Source organism: Pseudorasbora parva, chromosome 7, assembly GCF_024679245.1.
Source record: "Pseudorasbora parva isolate DD20220531a chromosome 7, ASM2467924v1, whole genome shotgun sequence".
Lineage (NCBI taxonomy): Eukaryota > Metazoa > Chordata > Actinopteri > Cypriniformes > Gobionidae > Pseudorasbora > Pseudorasbora parva.
In genome coordinates, this window is record NC_090178.1 from 27,401,884 (window position 1) to 27,420,520 (window position 18,637).

The following is an 18,637-nucleotide window of genomic DNA, read 5'->3' on the forward strand; positions in this document are numbered from 1 at the left end:
TTAGGCCTATGGAATGTCCTCATAATGATAGGTGCACCAACCTGTGTGTGTGTGTGTGTGTATGATCTTATTTAGCGAGTGAATGTGGATGTTTAGGATTAAAGACAAGATAAGTGCATATACAGTATGTGTGTCGTCATAATCAGCTATATATGTTTATTGTTATTTTCCCCAAAAGTGCAAAGCTCTTATTAGTTGAAAAATATAATGTTATTCATGATATTGTACATTAGCTTAAATTTTGACAATTAGTTTAGAGTTTTATGCTAGTTATGCAATAATCATGGCCAACGAAGAAAAAAAAAACCCCTCCTGATTTAATTCTCTAATTGTGCAAAGGATGAATCTTGTGATTGTGACAGCGCCGACCTAATAATAACAAGGCATATGTTTGAATACAATGATGTACAATGTAATTTAGAGAAGAAAAAAAAGACATACAGATTTAGGAGAGAAGGAATACCATTCCCAAATACAAAAACAAAACAAAACAAACAATATATATAGATATATATGATTTTTAAATTTTTTTAATAAAATATACGAATATACAAAAAAATAATACTTGCATATAAAAAGAAAATATATTTATAATGCATTTAAATCACTGAACTTTAATACACACTCTATGCAAACACAGATGTATTCCTCGCCAGAGCCGTCACAAATACTGATAATATGCATGCCTTTACCATCACTGGAAAACTGAACTATAACACACAGTTACTGTAAACATCTGATTTATGTTGCACATTTCAAACTATATACAATATCTGTATCTTCAACTCATCACTTAAATGAAATGTATTATAGACTGTGTTTTTATTTTGAGCTATAGTATAATTTGGTATACAGCATTTACAGCTTTTCCGATAGGTCTCTGCATCAATAGTGCGTATAGAAAGGGATCTTGAGTCGCCATCTGTCGTATAGTCTAACTCTGCAATGTTTATCACTATTATGGTAGAACGGTGTCTCCCTTTTTCATCATTGCTGTTCTTTCTCATAATTTTGTTCTTTTCACCCACTTATTTGTGTCAGCCTTTTCTACTCTTTTTCCCTCACCTATTTCTCACTCTATCTTTCTTTCTCTCTCTCTCTCTCTCTCTCTCTCTCTCTCTCTCTCTCTCTCTCTCTGGTGCAGTGCAGAAGTCTCGCTGTTCTTTCTCTGATCATAGAGTTTTCCTGGGAATGCCAGCCATTCCCTCTTTGTAGAAGGTTTCTCCATGACGACACACACATGTATACATTTATATAAATTATATATAGCAAGCATGATATACAGTTTTTTTCATTACTGTATTTTGTGCAATTTTCCCTCACCTTCTACATTTTAATGTGGATGTTAGTATTCACTGAAAGTTTCTATGTTATATCTCAAGGGAGATCACAGGATCTAAAAATGTATTTTCGTAAGACACTTGCACATACATTCACATAAAAGCCCCCGTCTCTGGCTGTAATCTCTCCTTCACTCAATTGTGTGTCTGCCAGAGCTGTGATTGCCTTTGGGTTTTTCTCATAGAACGGTGCTGCCCCCATGTGAGAAGAGTGTGCTATTACAGGCACTCAAGAAACGTACCTGCACACAGTTTCATAACCCTTTTTTCAATCTGTTGTGCATTTTCATGGACCTGCACCAGATTCTATCCGACTTTCCTAGCTGTGGTAAAAATGTTATGTGTAACTGAATCAACAGATATAAATGCATAAATCCAACATGATGGATTTTTGGTTGGCCACCATTTTCATTTATTTCCCCCTCCATTTGTCCTTGTACAAATAGCTGGAATGCTGGTACTGGCAGATGGCAGCAGTGATATAAATATCTTACAAAAGGGCAGTGTGGGTGTGTGCATGTGTGTAGATGCCATGGTCAGTGGTCACCAAAGTGGCATGAGTAACAGTACCCATAAAGCTGTTGCCATGGAAACAGGACTTTTTGAGATTGTCTTTTAATCACATAAAAACTATGATTGGATAAGAGGAAAGGAAAGGTTTTTGGAGCGCTGGGTTTACAGTATTAACCCTTAATCAGCTTCACCCATCCCTGTGATAACTGTCGCTCACAACTAAATAAATGCTGATTTTTTTATATATATATATTACTGGCATTTTCATGTATTCAGGTATGTCAATTTTATTAAAATTTAGAAGTAGAGTCTTTGATGTTATATTTTGCTGCGAGTCATTCTCGTTGGAATCAGCAAGTAAAGAGTTAAGAACTTGTTTACTATAATCATAGTCTGAGCTGGAAGGTTTTGGCCTCACCTCATTGGCTGTTGCCAGGAGCTCAGCGCAAGCTCAGTGGCTGAGATTGAGTAGCCCCTCCCATTGCTCTGACATTGTGTTATATAGAGGAGACATGTCTCTTGATAACCCATTCTCACTTCAGTTTGAAGAGCCTGGATTTCAGTACATTAGTTGAAACCGTGTAAATATGTGTGCCCACACAATCACGTTCTTAGTCTTTAGTCGTTATTTTCTTAGTCAATTTGCAGATTTTTTGTCTCTCCTTTCCTGCAATTCGATTACCATCTTCCCACATGCAGCAAACGAGGTCCTGTTTTCACAACTTTCACAACTCCCTCCTCCCCTCCTTCTCCATAGAATGACTCTCGTTCTATTTTTACTCGCCTGACTTGCACAGTTTCCCCTTCCCACCCATTTTCCCTCCCTTTTCTCAAACATTCCACAAACACTGTTTTTATTCTTCCACTTTTGAGTGTCTTTCTGTTTCATACTGGTGTATGTAATGTGTAGGGTAATCTATGAGTGGAATGTATTACTCAGATGGTAATATTATAATATTAAGTAATAATATTTTTAGCCTCTGTTTGTGTGGAAAATGTTACTACGCTTATGTCTCTGTATTTTTTCTCTCACACACAAATGTTCCCCATTGTAGCGTGACTGTTTGTGAGGGGACTGGCTGACACTGGGCACAAGGCCAATAGCCCTCTGTTCCATACAAACAAACCAGTCACTGAACTCCGCACACATACATAGACCTACACACAGGCCCGCTGACACTCATAGCGCTGTGAGCATGGTGAGCATGCCCCTATCATGCTGCCTGAGTGTTGTATACAGACACTGATAATAGTCTTTTTTTACAGTCACCTTTGTCTGTGACATAATCACTATCAGCTAATTCACTGGTCAATGTCCTGATGGCAGTTACCATGGTCACAGAGTTTTCTCTGACCTATATTACTGCTTTTAGTAAGTTTGGGAAAACACAATGGTATGTGAAGAATACTTTTCTCTTGTCTCTTTCTTAATTTGGCATAGTTTATTGCTGGTTTGCTGACATTTGTGACGTATGTACAGCTGTATGGTGTCCAAGAAAATCTCTACTCAAACACAAACCTTATTTGTGTCCTTCTTTCTTTTAACCCAACACACTAGGCAATAAAGGCCAAAACCATCATGCCCTCACGTTTCACTCCTCGGAAGCACAATAGCTTACAGGTGTTTAATTCACATGGTATATAAGCACGGCTGCAAGAAATTCCAGTTGTCACGATTGTGCACAAGTCTGATGTTGCCATTATACAACAGTTCTGTACACGCTAAGTTAATATCAACGGCATGAAAACAAACCAGCAGAGTGATACAAACTAGTTACATTCCAGTCATGCTATATGAAATATTGTGAACTAAAGTGTTGAAAATTGCAGAGTGTAGAAAATGTGCTAAATGCATTGCCACAGTTGAGCTTTTGTGTGAGTAATGACTTGAGATCAGAGTGCATTTGTTGGTAATGCTTGTGACAGATTCACACTGACTTGTCAATCATGTATGAGAGGAAGTTGATATGTACTGTTTCCTTAAATTATTTTTTGCATTAGTTACACAAACATTGGTGTATGTATATTTTAGGCAAAACATGTAAGTAATTTCAACACCAAATTTAAGTTAGATGTATTTTAGGTTAGGCTACTTAAGTTTTCATTTGTTTTATTTACTTTATGTGGATAAATATAATGTAAATGTTTTACTAGTTTTAAAAGTACTAGTAAAATAGATAATAATAATAATAATAATAATAATAATAATAATAATAATAATAATAATATTTACGTGTTTATGGCGCCCTCTTCTTTGAAATAACCACAAAAATAGTATTACATTAACTACTGTTATGAAGAGGTTGGTGAGGATTTGTTGTCACAAGCCTTTGAGTCTTATTAAAAATGTCCTAAAATAACGCATTGGTTGTAACCCATAGACCCAAATCCCCGAATATTTATGCTTCCTTGCCTTTTAAAAGTACCGCGGCAGCGTCAACGTCACCGTAGGACCAAATATCACGAGAACCCACGTAAAGTCATGCCCCAGATTCTTTTGCGTGTTAAATATTTATTAGCTCGTTTGTCAGCCGCGGCCAGTGAGAAGACGAAAGGCAAAGCTGGATTTGCATATGACTGACATTCCACCGCACGCTCCTACCAATCAGCGTATCGGATTGTCTTACGATAGGTTGCGTCGTAGACCAATCTAAGAAAGCATTCGAAGAGTAAAAGGCGGGTCACGGGCTGGGCGAGGTTGACACGCTCGCTGATAGAACGAAAGAGGGCAGCCTACTATACAACAGAGGAAGAGGGAGGGAAAGAGAAAGAAAGAACGGGTTTGCGAAATGAGAGAGGAGAGCGAAATCGAGGGAAGAGTCGTGGCCAACTGAATGATGTTATGAGACAACGTCTTCTTTACTACGAACACCTACGGAGGAGCGCGCGCGTAAACCGCCGCGGGTCGCCTCGGATCGGAAAAGTGACTCTGCTGCAGGAGAACCGCACTGGACTTTAGGGGCTGTTATTGCAATTAAGACCCGTCATTTCATCACAACAGCATCGCGCCGGATCACCTCTTCTCTGTTTGTATTTCCCCGCCGGCGGGTTAGGGCACGGCGGAGTTTGACTGGTCATCACTGGTCATCTGTTAGTGGATTTCTTACTAGTTTCACGAGCGTGTCAGAGCCGAAGCCGAGGAGTTTACTGCACGATTAGCCTTTTGGATGAGACTTATTGGGGCAGGGGTGTATGCGAGGGAGGGGGTGTCGGAGCAGGCATTTAAAAAGAGAAGTCGATGCAACAAGAATTCAGTTTGAGGGAAACGTGCTTCTTCTTTAAGCCTGATTCAGATTGAACTAGACGGAGATCAGACAGATAGTGGAGAGAGAGACACAAAGATGCGTTCTGCGTTAAGGAATAGAGGATCAGCGTGCGGTTGTACAATCTACATGGGTTTCATTTTCTTTGACAACGTGAGATGCTGCTGTTATACTGGATATAGTCAAAAGTGGAATTGTGTGGCAAACTAGTGTTTATGGCAGTGTGAAACATTTCAGTGAAGCGAAGACTAGTTCAAAGTAAGGGAAAAGAAATATTTTCTTTGTATCACGAACAGTGATTACAACGAACAGCTACAGTGCTACTACAGTGTAACTAATGATTGTTGGTCTGGCTCACTGCACAGGTGTTGTGTGCCTATTTCTCCGTTTTCTTACCCGATACCTCTGGCTTTGGTAGTTTCTCACTGCCGGACACGGTCGTTTCTTCCTTCTTTTTTTCTTTTCTTTTCTTTTTTTAAACCTGGGTGTTTTTCGTGTAGTGCTACAGTTTTGCGCCGTGACATGAGGACAGGTTCTGTGGTAGCGCCCGGCGGTGCGGATGCGAGACCAGGGGCGTTCCCGAGGGGACGGACCCATCTGGAACTGAACTGCTGAAACCAGGTCCGGATCTCCCACATGCAGCCCCTAAACCAAAGTGGCAATACAGAATGAGTCCGGTTGCTTGTATGCTATGCAGGATGTGATTATGCGCTGATCAATCAGATATTAGTCGGGGAAACAAGGCTTTGTACGCCAAACTGATTAATTTGGATCCGATGTGAAAGAGGATGTGGACCTGATAAAGTGCACTGACAGCCAGGGAGAATAATAGTGACCACGTGAAAAAGACGTGTATTACATATTATGGCCTTTTATTGTTAAGCATTTGATACGTATCATATCCCCCTGCCTGGTGGATATTATCTTTTGTTATTTTTTTAGAATAGAAAATCGCTTCCGTTTTGTGTCGCAACCCAAAGAATAAATTGCACTCGTACTGCGGGTGTAGTAGCACCATGGTAATGCTAACCTGCTAAATTGGCAGATTTGGGCTTCCTATTTTTGCGACGATTTACTGAGATAACCGTGTTCACGTTTTTAGGCATTGCTTACTTGATGCCCGTATTAGTCTTTTATTTTTATAAATTTAAATCATATGTTTTATTGCCAAATTATTAATCGTGATCTTGTACATGTAAATCCCTCGGGGCTGAGGTGAGCTCAGGTCGCGGACTGTTGCACTACTCGAGCCCGAGGATGACCGAGAGGCCTACTTAACCCCTTCGTCACCGCAGCTATCCTTCAATGTAAACAAGCTCGGACGAGGAGGGGGCAAACAGGACCAAAAATAAACTACATCATCCTAATAAAACCAAACCCGTTTCCGTATTTCGAACCTCAGCAGTCTATGTAATAGTAACCGTGTTCACGAAAGTGTTTTAACGCCAAGATCGCCATTTGTTATAAGCTGCGCGTGCATGGGAGGTGGAACGTCGCTTCACTCTTCTGTGCGATACCTGATAGCACGCTGTCATCATTTTTACTCGAATGTGATGTGGTGTCTGAGCCAATAAATCTGAAAATACAGAAGGACGTACTCATGAACTAAAGACTAGTGTGAATACACGACGACATGTCATAACAAGAACATTTGGTACCAACATGAAACTACAGTAGACGGATGCTGGCAGCATCGATTATGGCCGCTTATTTTCATCGCTGGACTCAACATCACCTGTCTGGGAAAAGCGTCATGTGGATACTTCATTTTTAATCTCAAGGACTTGTTTTTACCTTAAATCAGATGCACGTTTGAAACTTTACTTCTATTTAATATTACATGTTTGTGAAGTTATTCCTGTTTAAGAAAAGCATTTCAAGCCTCTTACTCAACCATGTTTTCATCGGAAAGCCCGCAGTATCTTCGCCAAGGACTCAGCATGTTTGGTCAGTCGTTATTACTCAACGTGTCTGAATTTGTTTTCTCTTTATAGAAGGAAAAATTACAATTTTGCAGCCGAAATAAAGTAGTTGTGAACCGTAGCGTAGCTATGTAGTTGTAACGTCATCACAAAATAACTGCAAACATTCTGTTGCTAAATTTGACAGTTATTTTATCATGCGCTTAATGTATTTATGACAGACTTTTTTGTAATGTGTGACACTCGTGAAACAAAATTGTAATGAAGCTACAATAGTTTATTTGTATAATATTTAAATATGTACGATAGCTTGGGTTAACAACAATAATATTACTTGTTAGCCTACATCTTAAATTATATGAGATGTTTTGGTCTGTTTTCCTTGCGGATCCCCCTTCATTATGATAGATTTTGTAAATTGACTAATGGTTTAGGTATTATGGAGAGTGACACTGTAATGTGTACATATCATCAACACTAATGTTATAATATTTTATAAATAAGTATTAAGACATCTTTTTATTCCAAGCAGCTAATGGTATAAATATTAGTATGTGCATATACATCTAATCAGTCAGGCTTTGATTTGTCTGTTGATATGGTTTATTGCTAGGTGACAATACTGGCTTGAATGAATACGCTGTTATTTTCTCCTGTAGTGTGGACTAATGTTGAGCCCAGATCAGTTCCAGTGTTTCCTTGGCATTCATTGGTCCCTTTCCTGGCACCCACCCAATCAGATCCATCGGCTCAACCTGGTGAGGGCCAACAAACTGTCAGTCATCCGCAGACAGCTTCTCTGAAGAAAGGTAATTTACTTTGCTCAGCCATTGTCTGATTCCAAAATGAGCTAAAATGTGTTTGTTAATTTTTTGAGATTATAAAAAAGCATTTGTAGTCTATATTAAAAAACCCTTGGAAGTGTATTTCCCGGGATAGTCCAGATTCTGTTATGTATTTGGCCTCCCCTGTCACATCTGCAATGACTCTGTTACTCTAGCCTCTGTAATTTAGCCATTACCCAGTGCAACGATTGACCCCCGAGGTTGCCAGATTGGAGGGATTCATTAAAGATGCTGTAATGAATAACTCGTCTTTCACTTTCAGAGTCTCAGAGTGGGTCAGTGCTGCTGAAGGAGATTATAGAGGGAGCACATAACCCTTCCTCACGCCCCACTCCCTCCGCTGATGAACTGCCCCCGGAGAGAGAGAAGGATGCGGAGCGAGAGAGACCTGACAGTGAAACAGAAAGTGACGTAGATGATCCGTGAGTGTTGTGTGTGAGATGCGTCATTCTGTTTGAATGTGTTTTGTTGCTGGTATTCGTGTGTGTGGAAAGAACTGCATGATGGCACCACAAAGAAAGAGAGAACAAAAGCATTCCCCTTTCTCCCGTGTCTGTGTATGAATGACAGCAGCGTTTACATTAATGAACTGTCATCTGAATACACTTCCCTCACTTGTTTTTCCCTCTCCCTTATAATTCACATATACAATTCTCCTCCATTTATAATCAAGTCATATGGTACAGTTCCTGCTAAAAGCGTTTTACCCATTAAGCTTATTGTATTATCTTTGCATTAAGGTGTTATTGACATTTGTGAAGCATTCATCTCTTTAATATTACAGACATGCTTTGTACAGCTCTGTGCTTGCTGTTTTGGCGGTTGGCTGCAAAGCAGTAGCTCATTGACACTGTGCATTGCAGTTTTCAGTAATTGGCTCGGTGTTTTCTGCTGTATTGTTTCACGGCACAGTGAAGGGCCCTGAGGGTTGCAAGAGTGAAATTGGAGGATCTTTTGAGCCTGTTTTGGCCCATAGTAGCTATTCGGTTTTGACGCTGTAATAATTATCAGTTAAATAACACCAAAATTGTCGTATAATAGAAAAATCCATCTTCAAAATCATGTGCATGTAACTAGAAATACATCATTCTAATGTTTATTTACAATGCAGTTAATCAACTTGAATGATGATGGTGGGTTCTCATTGCTTGTTTAAAATAGCAGCTGGGATCAAATGTTTCCTTTGCAGTGATGCTTGTAGTGTGAGGAAAAATATTCCTTGTAAACAAGAAAGAGAGTGGGCTGTTTGTATGTTTAGTAGGGATAGAATAGTATTATCTCCACTGGTACTCTTCTCTGTTAACATTTCATATTAACTGGGATTTTTGCGTGTAGGTTTTTCCCCGGTGTTCTTCCTGATCCGCCAATTTCTGCGTCTCCCGGAAAGCGTAGATCTCAGTCCCTCAGTGCACTGCCCAAAGATGACAAAAACAGTCCTGGCAAGGTAAACGTTTACACATTTACAGCACTATCATTCTAAAGTTTGGGGACGCTAAGACTTTTTAATGTGGATGAAATAAGTCTATTATGCTAACCAAGGCTCAAAAATACAAAAAAATATTATTTTCTTTTTTAATATATATACATAAAAAAGTATTCCTGTGACATCTCCAGTTTTCAGTGTCACATGATCCTTCAGAAATCTGTATAATATGCTGATTTTCTGTTCAAGAAACAACTCTCATTATTATTAATTTTGAAACAGTTGTGCTCAGTATTTTTGTGAAATCCATAAAACATATTTTTCAGGATTCTTAGATGAATAGGAAGTTCAAAACAACAAGATTTGTACGCGATGGTAATCTTTTGTAGCTGTGTCTTTACTGCCACTTTTGATCAGTTTAACAAACAAAAATATCATACTGGCCCTTAACTTTTGAACAGTAGTGTATGCTTGTATGTCTCAATCTCTTATAGAGACAAATTCACTCATTCTTTCTTAACCTTTCACTTTACAGAGGGAAAAAGACCACATCCGGAGACCCATGAACGCGTTCATGATCTTCAGCAAGCGCCATCGTGCACTGGTTCATCAGAGACACCCAAACCAGGACAACCGCACTGTCAGCAAGATACTTGGAGAATGGTGGTATGCCTTGGGACCTAAAGAAAAACAAAAATACCATGACCTCGCATTCCAGGTTACTCAAACTGTTTTACACTCGCAGATATGCATGTTGAAACACCTAAATAAACCCACAATTAGTCATTCCGGCCCTATGTAAATGTTTCTGCCACACATTCACAGGTGAAGGAGGCACACTTTAAGGCACATCCTGACTGGAAATGGTGTAATAAGGACAGAAAGAAGTCCAGCAGCGAGGGACGTGGTGTTCCAGGGGGCAAAGACATCCGTGAGAGAAGCATGTCAGAAACCACAGGTGTGGAACAGGACAAGCAGTGCAATGGTTACTGTGTTATTGTGAATTATAGTTTACCATCTGATGCTCTTTTTTAAAGGGGTGGTTCCGTGTTTTTTTTCTAGGCTTGGTTGTGCTTAGGGGGCGCAGTATAACATATAATACTTCTTCTTCTTTTTTTTCCGTATTTTTCTTATATTTTACCTTTATTCCACACCGCTGTCTCCACTGTCCTTTGAACGGCTTGTTTGCTTCCTGCTTCTATGAAGCCCATCCCTCCGAAAACACAATAGTCTTTGGTGGGTTAGATGGCCAAATGTAGTTTCATGTATTTTTACTGGCTGAATTGCCAAGCACAGGTTGTCCGGAAACGCCACGGCCTTTACCTTTACGGGCAGAAGTCACATCTGGGGCAGTGTTTATGATAATAGGAAGGGTTTATGATGTCACCGACCCGGGAAGAAGCTCATTGTAGTCCAAACTGGCCGTTTTTGTAGGCAATAAACTGCCATAACTTTAAAAGACAATATCTCAGTTTGCATTGAACTTTCAGCGCTGTAACTTTGCAGATACTGTTTATGCTTAAGTAGCAACATTACACACTAACTAAAGTTAATAAAGTAAAATCGTTGCAACCACCCCTTTAAAAAATAATTGAGATCTACTTGGCTCAACATTTTATAAGCCTTTTTAAGATAGCTGCAATTTCAATATTTCCAAGAATCTCAAAGACAGCAATACACTGGAAAAAAATTTATGGAATATTTGGCAAAACATTAGTTTAGTTTTGTAGATTAGTTTATTTTCAACCCATTCTTACTGGTACTACCAAGTAATTCTTTCAAGCTAGGTCATTTGCCCCTTATAAATTTGTAGCTGATTTGCAAGTTTTCAAGGCATAAAATGCATATACATTATCATGAAATGTAAGATACAGTGCTGACCGATTAAGGCAAGTTTGGTCTCACACTGGCCCTGTCCCAACCTCGAGACCAACAGTCCTGTTCCAGAAGTAAAAATCCTATTCATTTTTTCCAAAGGGGAATTGATTTTTAATGATAACCAACTGTGAGTTATGAGGTTGTTAATCAATGGTAAATGCTTTTGTTGAATCCATCAACCCACAGCTTTTTTGTTTTATGATCATATTTTGCCATTTTTTACCTGGTGAAAAACTACATTAGACATGATTGTGCAATAAGAACATTTATGTAGAGCAAATACAACAGGGCTCTCAGAAACTGCCTGCTCCCATGAAGCACTTCAAATGACATAAAAGAGTCAGTTTCAATATTTGTTTAAATAGGCATATTTTGCAATAAACCTGAAATGTTGTTTTTGAATACATGATCAACAACTTCAAAGTCCTAATTAGGTTCCTAATTTAATTTTCAAGGTCTCCAACAACAGATTTACATGCCTGTTTACTATCAAAGGTCAAAAACACTTAAATTTTTCTAATTTTTCCCCTATTTTGTCAAAGACTCCAAAATGACTCGTCCAATGATTCAGTCTCTAAATTCCTCATTTCTGCAGGCCTGCTCTGCTCTGATTGGTCAAATGGCCCAGTTGTGATGGCGTACAGCAGAAAAGAAAAACCCATCACCATAACTGAATTTAAGCTTCAGAAGCTTTATAAAGCTCAGCAATCGCACACACTGTAGAGACGGTAAAGATGTTGTCGATTTTACCATATCAATCCGAGCACACTACCAATGATGATTTATTAGTTTTTCAACCCGTAACTCCATCACAAAGACGACTTGAGCAGGATGTTTCTCATTGATATGCTACTCAGTTTGATGAACGTTATGAAATGTTGCAACTGTAATTCCTCTACATCAGCATTAACATGAGTATGTCCATCAACAAACCCATGTGTGTATTTGAAATTTATTTAAGTGCACATGTGGGAACTTTATAATTAACTGTATCAATAATGGTGCATACGGTTAGCTCAGTTAGTTAAAGGGTTAGCTCACCCAAAAATTACATTTATTTCATTAATGACTCACCCTAATGTTGTTCCACACACGTAAGACCTTCATCTTCATGAATCGGATCGCCAATGTCACGTGATTTCAACAGTTTGACACGCGATCCGAATCATGAATCAGTAAGCTGATTCATTAGCGTTTGAATCTTTATTTGAGGTTTCAAAACAAACGCGGAAGAGAAGACAATGCTGAATAAAGTCATAGTTTTTATTTTTGGACCAAAATGTATTTTCGATGCTTCAAGAGATTCTAATTAACCAACTGATGTCACATATGGACTACTTTGATGATGTTTTTAGTAACTTTCTGGACATGGACCGTATAGTGTGCCTACACTTAGATACGCTCTCGGACTAAATACAAAATGTCTTAAACTGTGTCTGAAGATGAACGGAGGTCTTACGGGTGTGGAATGATATTAGTGTGAGTCATTAATTACATAAATTTCATTTTTGGGTGAACTAACCCTTTAAGGACTAACATAAATGACCAATCTAACTAACATTAAGGTTTGTAAAAAAAGATCCTTTATCATTGCTCATAGTAAGAACAACATACAGTCTGCATTAATAGACACAGTTTTCGGTAATAGTGACCCACAGCAGATTAGCAGAAGTATTTCAGTGAGACAATAATAACGCAAAATAGCTGTACTTTGAAAATCTGGTAGACAATATATACATCAATAATTATTCATACTTACAGGTTGTGATTCAGAGGAACACATTGAACCTAATAAAGTGGGTACTGTACCATCTAATGGATAAGCCTTTTGCAAATTCAAAGATTTGAGAGAGAATCGTCAAAAGTTTTTACTGCTGGTGTATTGCTGGGGTAATTTTACCACAGACTGTTCACATCCTCATTCTTTGGAAGCGTTCAAGTGGCGAATATGCAGTGTAAAAAAACAGCATTTTTTTCAACATGTCCATAACACAAACCAGCAACAGTGTTTAAGGCAGGTGAAAGTAGGCGCTGTTCTTGGGCGGCCAGTGAAGACCATAGGTGGGAAACTTATGGAAGTAAGACTCGGTTTGGCAATCTTTTGGGAGACAATAACTTTATTTTTTTTATCATGCACTTTGATCTTTAAAACTTTGCAGACCTTTTACACATAACACACTGCATGAAAGCTAACATCTGAAAAAGCATAGTAAGGCACTTTAAATTTAATAGTTTTATATTTCTCCATAGTGTTTAATTTGATTTGCGCAATGCTTCAAGGGATTTTAGTTATTTCCCTCATTAAAGCCATTAAACGTGCCAACGTTTGTAATGTTATAGTTCACCTCATAGCTATTTGGTTTAGTTCATGGCTTACTAGGCTTTAACAAAGATATTTTCAAAAATCCCTATGGGAATTTTTTTTTTAGATCCAAGGCCGCTGAAAAAATTGGACGGGCACTGTTGCACTCTATTGTCGTGGCCTGCTTAGCTTTCCCATTATGAATGCGCTAATATATAAAATTCTTCTATTTCAGAACCTCCATCTGTGTCAATGGGGATGGAGCTCAAAGGTGTGGGGCCTGGCATGGTGAGTGTGTCGGAGCGAGGCGGAGGTGAGGGACACAGTCAATTGCCCCGTCCTCGGGCCTTCTCTCAGAGTGCCATGCACAATCTGGAGAGGAGCGAGAGAGGCAATCCACAGGCACTTGCTGAGCTCGCACAGGTATTAGACGCACACAGTTGTGCAAGTGACACATTTTCAGAGATTTATGCTCAACTAACTTCCTGTATATTTAGATGTGTGGTGATGGTGGTCAGATTACAGGGCGGGGTGCTCTCTCTCAGACACAGAGGGGGGTAAGTGAGGACATGACAAGTGATGACGAGCGTATGGTCATATGTGAAGAAGAGGGGGATGATGATGTCATTGGTGAGTCATACTTCATTTTCTGAGAAACTTTCTCAGGTCCTTGAATTCATAAGGGTCTTAAAAATACGTTAGTAAGTGCAGATGGTGTACATTTATGTTTTTAATTATTTATTAGCAATTGTGTCATTCTGTTGTAACAGTTATTGTTTGTTTTTGTGTTTTGTCTTATTCAGAGGACTCGTATCCAGGTAGCTCCATTGACCTGAAGTGTAAGGAAAGGGTGACAGACAGTGACAGTGAAAATGGATCTGGAGATGAAGGAGAACGCAAGGTATCATTTGAAGTTTTATATCTGTCTGTAGTAATTTGTACAAAAATGTGCACCTTAAAGGCATAGCTCACACTACAATGAACATTTTGTCATCTTTTACTCACCCTCATCTTGCTAAAACAATTAGGGAAAACTGATTTTTCCATACAGTGAAAGTAGGATGATTTTTGCTGTTAAACTAAATTGCAAAATTACAAAAAACTAAAAAAGTTGTATAATCTGTAGGGGTGGGCGATATAGCCTCAAAATTATATCACAATCTTTTAAGAATATTTGCAATAAGGATATTTATGACGATATAGAAAAAATATATAGAACAAAATGTTATTGATAATTGCAGCTGGTAGGCAGCAGCATTTATTATTGCATACAAAATAAAGGGCATTGTCCATCATTCATGATGAGAGAATTTTTATTTAAAGTGTAAAAATCTATTGTCATAACTTAAGGCAGTAGCAGCAGCTTTATAATCACACACAGCACGAGTCAAATGAAGTAATCAGTGTTTTCACTTAAAATCTTAAGTAAAACTGTAACACAACCTTTTAGTTTAACAATAACTAAAGTCATTAAGGTCTGTCTGAATATATTATTCTGATTGTTTAGGAGGTGTGCAATAAAATCGTTTGATGCAGAGGGAGTTCCAAGTCAATGAATCATCGTTCTATATTAATGCAGTATTCGCGCACGCACATACTCACGTGCATAAAAAGCGGAGATCTCGCTACAGATTCAGGAGCACAGAAACTTATCAATGCTGCTCCACAACTTTTAGTAATAAAATAGCAAAGCTACTCGATCACTACAATTATATTTCTCAGCAACGATGGGGTTACATCGCTATTTTTAAGTAATAAACACATCTTCGTTGTTAAGAGAGACGCTGAACGAATCTCTCTCTCTCTTGATAATTAAATCAAATAAATGCTTTAATCCATTCATTCAAATAAATATAATCTTACGCACTATCTTATCTCTGTATCTGACTCAAAGCGGAGAGAATGCTGGATCTAACGAGCCGTAATGACGAAAATAACCGTCAATAGGATGCGTTTACATGGAGCACCGTAATCGGGTTAAAAGTCCAATCCGAATAAAAATGCCCAAACCGAATAAAATTGTAATCAGTTTGAGGGGGGTGGGATAAACCTATTCATGAACCGATCAAATGAAATATCCTCAATGATGAAATGCATGACTAAAACAATTGTTTGCAGGTGCTTTTGAAATGTTTTAACTCCTCTTGTAATGAATGTCATTTCAGTTCTACTTTCTGAGTATGAATTATCATACAGTAAAAGACAACAAACATTGTAAAGGTTTTAAAGGTCAACTGACTGGCTTCTCTCTTGGATGATTGTCTCTTTAGACCTTAAAACTGCACATGCACTTCTTTTGACCTCCTAACTGAACTCCTTCCCACAAATTGATAGATATTATATGTGTATAAACACATAGATATTAAGTGCAAACAATAACCATATTCAAAGTACTCACTATTCAAAGTGTAAACAGAGACCAGTTTTTTCTTCAAGCATGAGATGCACAGAGCTAAGAGATGGTTACAACTAGTTAGCTTTCATATTGGGACATATTTGCATGCCCCAAGGAGCTGCGTTTAAACTGCGGTAACTTATTGAAATTGTCTTTGAATGTGCGTTTCCGTTTAATTTCACTTTCAATTTCGCAATCGTGTGTGCTCTGTGAATAGGGAGTGGTGGTGCTGAAGGTGGTGGTGATGCACATTTTTAAAATTATAAGTATGCCGCTTCTGCTGTGCAACAAATCCACGGTCGTTTTCTCGTTACGTGATCTCGTTCTAGAAGCGACTGTTATCCACCTGAATTAAATTCTTTTTATTTCTATAAAAAGCTAAACTAGAGTGGAGGCGTAATGTAAACTTACCATTGGCATATTCTATCCTAACGTCACTGATGGAAAACAGCTTTTCACCTCAACGAGAACTCACATCACGAGTCTCGCCCCACCCCTACTTTTTGGTCATGCCCTCCTTTAAACCTTTAAAAAAATCTGGCCCCAAAATGGCAGCTTGTGATACTAATTGCTAAAGACTATTCGCTATTTTTGTGACAAGGAACTTCTATTCAACTTCTAAACAGTCTAAAGAAAACGATTCGGTGCAACCCTCTACGTATATCTTGGCAAGTGCATCTTAACCTTACTCGCCAGACTAAACTAGATTGATCACATACTGATCTGAAAGCAAAGCAGTGACAGATTTATCATCAGTCAATCAAGCATTTCTTTCATGATATAACTTATGTAATAAGACTGAACTAAAACATTACAGTGTATAAATTAAAATGTGTGAATGCAAATTGATAATTTTAACAGAACGTAAGGCAGGTGGTGCTTGAGACGTTGATCATTCAGTGTTTTTGTAATAAATAAATAAACAAATACTGATTAATAATACTAATTAAATATATGCATATTATTGCGACATCTTTTTGTTTCTAACATGAGGTCAAATAGTATTTTTGGTTACAAATGAGATACCAAGAAAAAAATCAGCTGCGTTGACTATGCAAATGTTGGTGTTGCTCTGAACAGACATTCATTCAAATTAAAATGTTAATTACACACAATTGTTGTCTTGGTTGTGAACAGGCCATAAGTAAATAATTAATGTGAGTAAATAATGACAGCATTTTGGTGAACTATCCCTTTAAGATAAAATAGTCCTGCAGAATAGTGTGAATTGTAGAACACTTTGCTCTCTGTAAAAATAGAAAATTGCTTGTAGTCCTTAAGCTTTTTTCCAAAGTTAATTATTAATGAGGTTTACAGAAGGCATTATATCATATTTGTATTAACTGGTAAAGGATCTGTGTCACTGCATTTGCCTGCAGCCTGCAAATTTATGTTCTTCTTTTTGCATGTGCCACATTTCTCTGATTCTGTTTTTTTTTTCTCTTTTCATCAGAGAGTTTTTGCTCCAGTGATTTGCTCCTCGTCTTACGGCCCTGGTCATGGTAGGAGCGTGTCTCTCTCCTCCTACCCCTCTTCTAGACGCTTTAGCGAAACTTCCTCAAAAAGAAAACGAACAATGGATGGAGGTGATGGAGAGCGAAGAGAAGGTGAAGGAGGCGTGTCCCAGTCCTCTTCAGGCCAGTCCATCCTGGTCAGTTCTGGCGGGGGAGTGTCATCAGTTTTAGGAGCAGTGAGAGTGGCGTCCACTGTCGTCACTAATGTGGTGCGTCCTGTGGTCAGTACACCAGTCCCGATCGCCAGCAAGTCCCCACATGACAGGAAAACTGCTCCACCCCAAACACAGTTTCTCATTGGCCCCGGTGCCACAGGAAACATGGCAACAGCTTCAACTGGAGGGGGTGGGTACTATTCCTCATCATCGCCCAATCCTATTAGTGCATCAGCAGGTCAAGGGGGGCTGGTGACCAATCTAGTTTTGGGAGGCACATTCCAGGCTCCGCCCACTGTACAGCTTGTCACACCTCCTCCACAAAACCCAGCCTCCCCGGCATCAGCCCCGCTTACTCATAGTAACGGTCCAATGCCTCTTCCCATGCTGCAGTCGCACATTCTCCCCTCTGCCTCATTAGCGCCTTCATCAGGCCAAAAACCGATAACACAGGTCCAGTACATTCTCCCTACCCTCTCTGCCAACAATCCCAAGAGCCCCTCCCCTCAGCAAGCCAGTCAGCCAACCAGTATCTTCACCCTACCCACAGCTCTGCCCACTCACGCCTCACTGGCCAACGGGAAGCAGTCGGGGTATGTCTCCAGTCCTGCTGTGGGAGTGGTTAGCCCCGGAGCCAGAGGTGAGGATGCATACACTTGATAAAACATTGTGAGAAGTGTAATATGTGTTAAATATATTGCCATATTATGTGCTGCAAGGATGACCTAAAAACCTGGAAGACTAATTTTACCAGTGGTTCATTTTAGATATTCCTATGGGTTTTTATAATGCGTTTTTTCCTTTAAAATAAGGTTTGTGGTAAACATAACTTGACGATACTTTTCGTTCTTCAACTGATATTTTGTTCTGTACTGCAAACACTCACACCCCAAATGTTCTTGTGTAGTTACTTATTAAATGCATACGTAGTTCTGGCATGAAACTCTAGATGGCACAGGTCTACTCTATCAGCATAGGTCCTTAAGGGTTAGGTCACCCAAAAATGAAAATTATGTCATTAATGGCTCCATCTAATGTTGTTCCACACCTGTTAGACCTCCGTTCATCTTCGGAACACAGTTTAAGA

The 18,637-nt window shown here is 38.9% G+C and overlaps 1 protein-coding gene across 1 annotated transcript in view; it reads left to right on the plus strand.

Annotated features, from left to right (window-relative positions):
* Positions 1-18,637, plus strand: part of cicb (capicua transcriptional repressor b) — a 46,287-nt gene that overhangs the window by 16,322 nt on the left and 11,328 nt on the right. Inside the window, exons 3-11 of the mRNA XM_067448882.1 lie at positions 7,698-7,847; positions 8,146-8,305; positions 9,219-9,327; positions 9,842-10,024; positions 10,132-10,264; positions 13,722-13,909; positions 13,984-14,116; positions 14,290-14,387; positions 17,335-18,190. Coding sequence (XP_067304983.1) covers positions 7,698-7,847; positions 8,146-8,305; positions 9,219-9,327; positions 9,842-10,024; positions 10,132-10,264; positions 13,722-13,909; positions 13,984-14,116; positions 14,290-14,387; positions 17,335-18,190 — 2,010 coding nt within the window. The remainder of the gene's footprint in view (positions 1-7,697; positions 7,848-8,145; positions 8,306-9,218; positions 9,328-9,841; positions 10,025-10,131; positions 10,265-13,721; positions 13,910-13,983; positions 14,117-14,289; positions 14,388-17,334; positions 18,191-18,637) is intronic.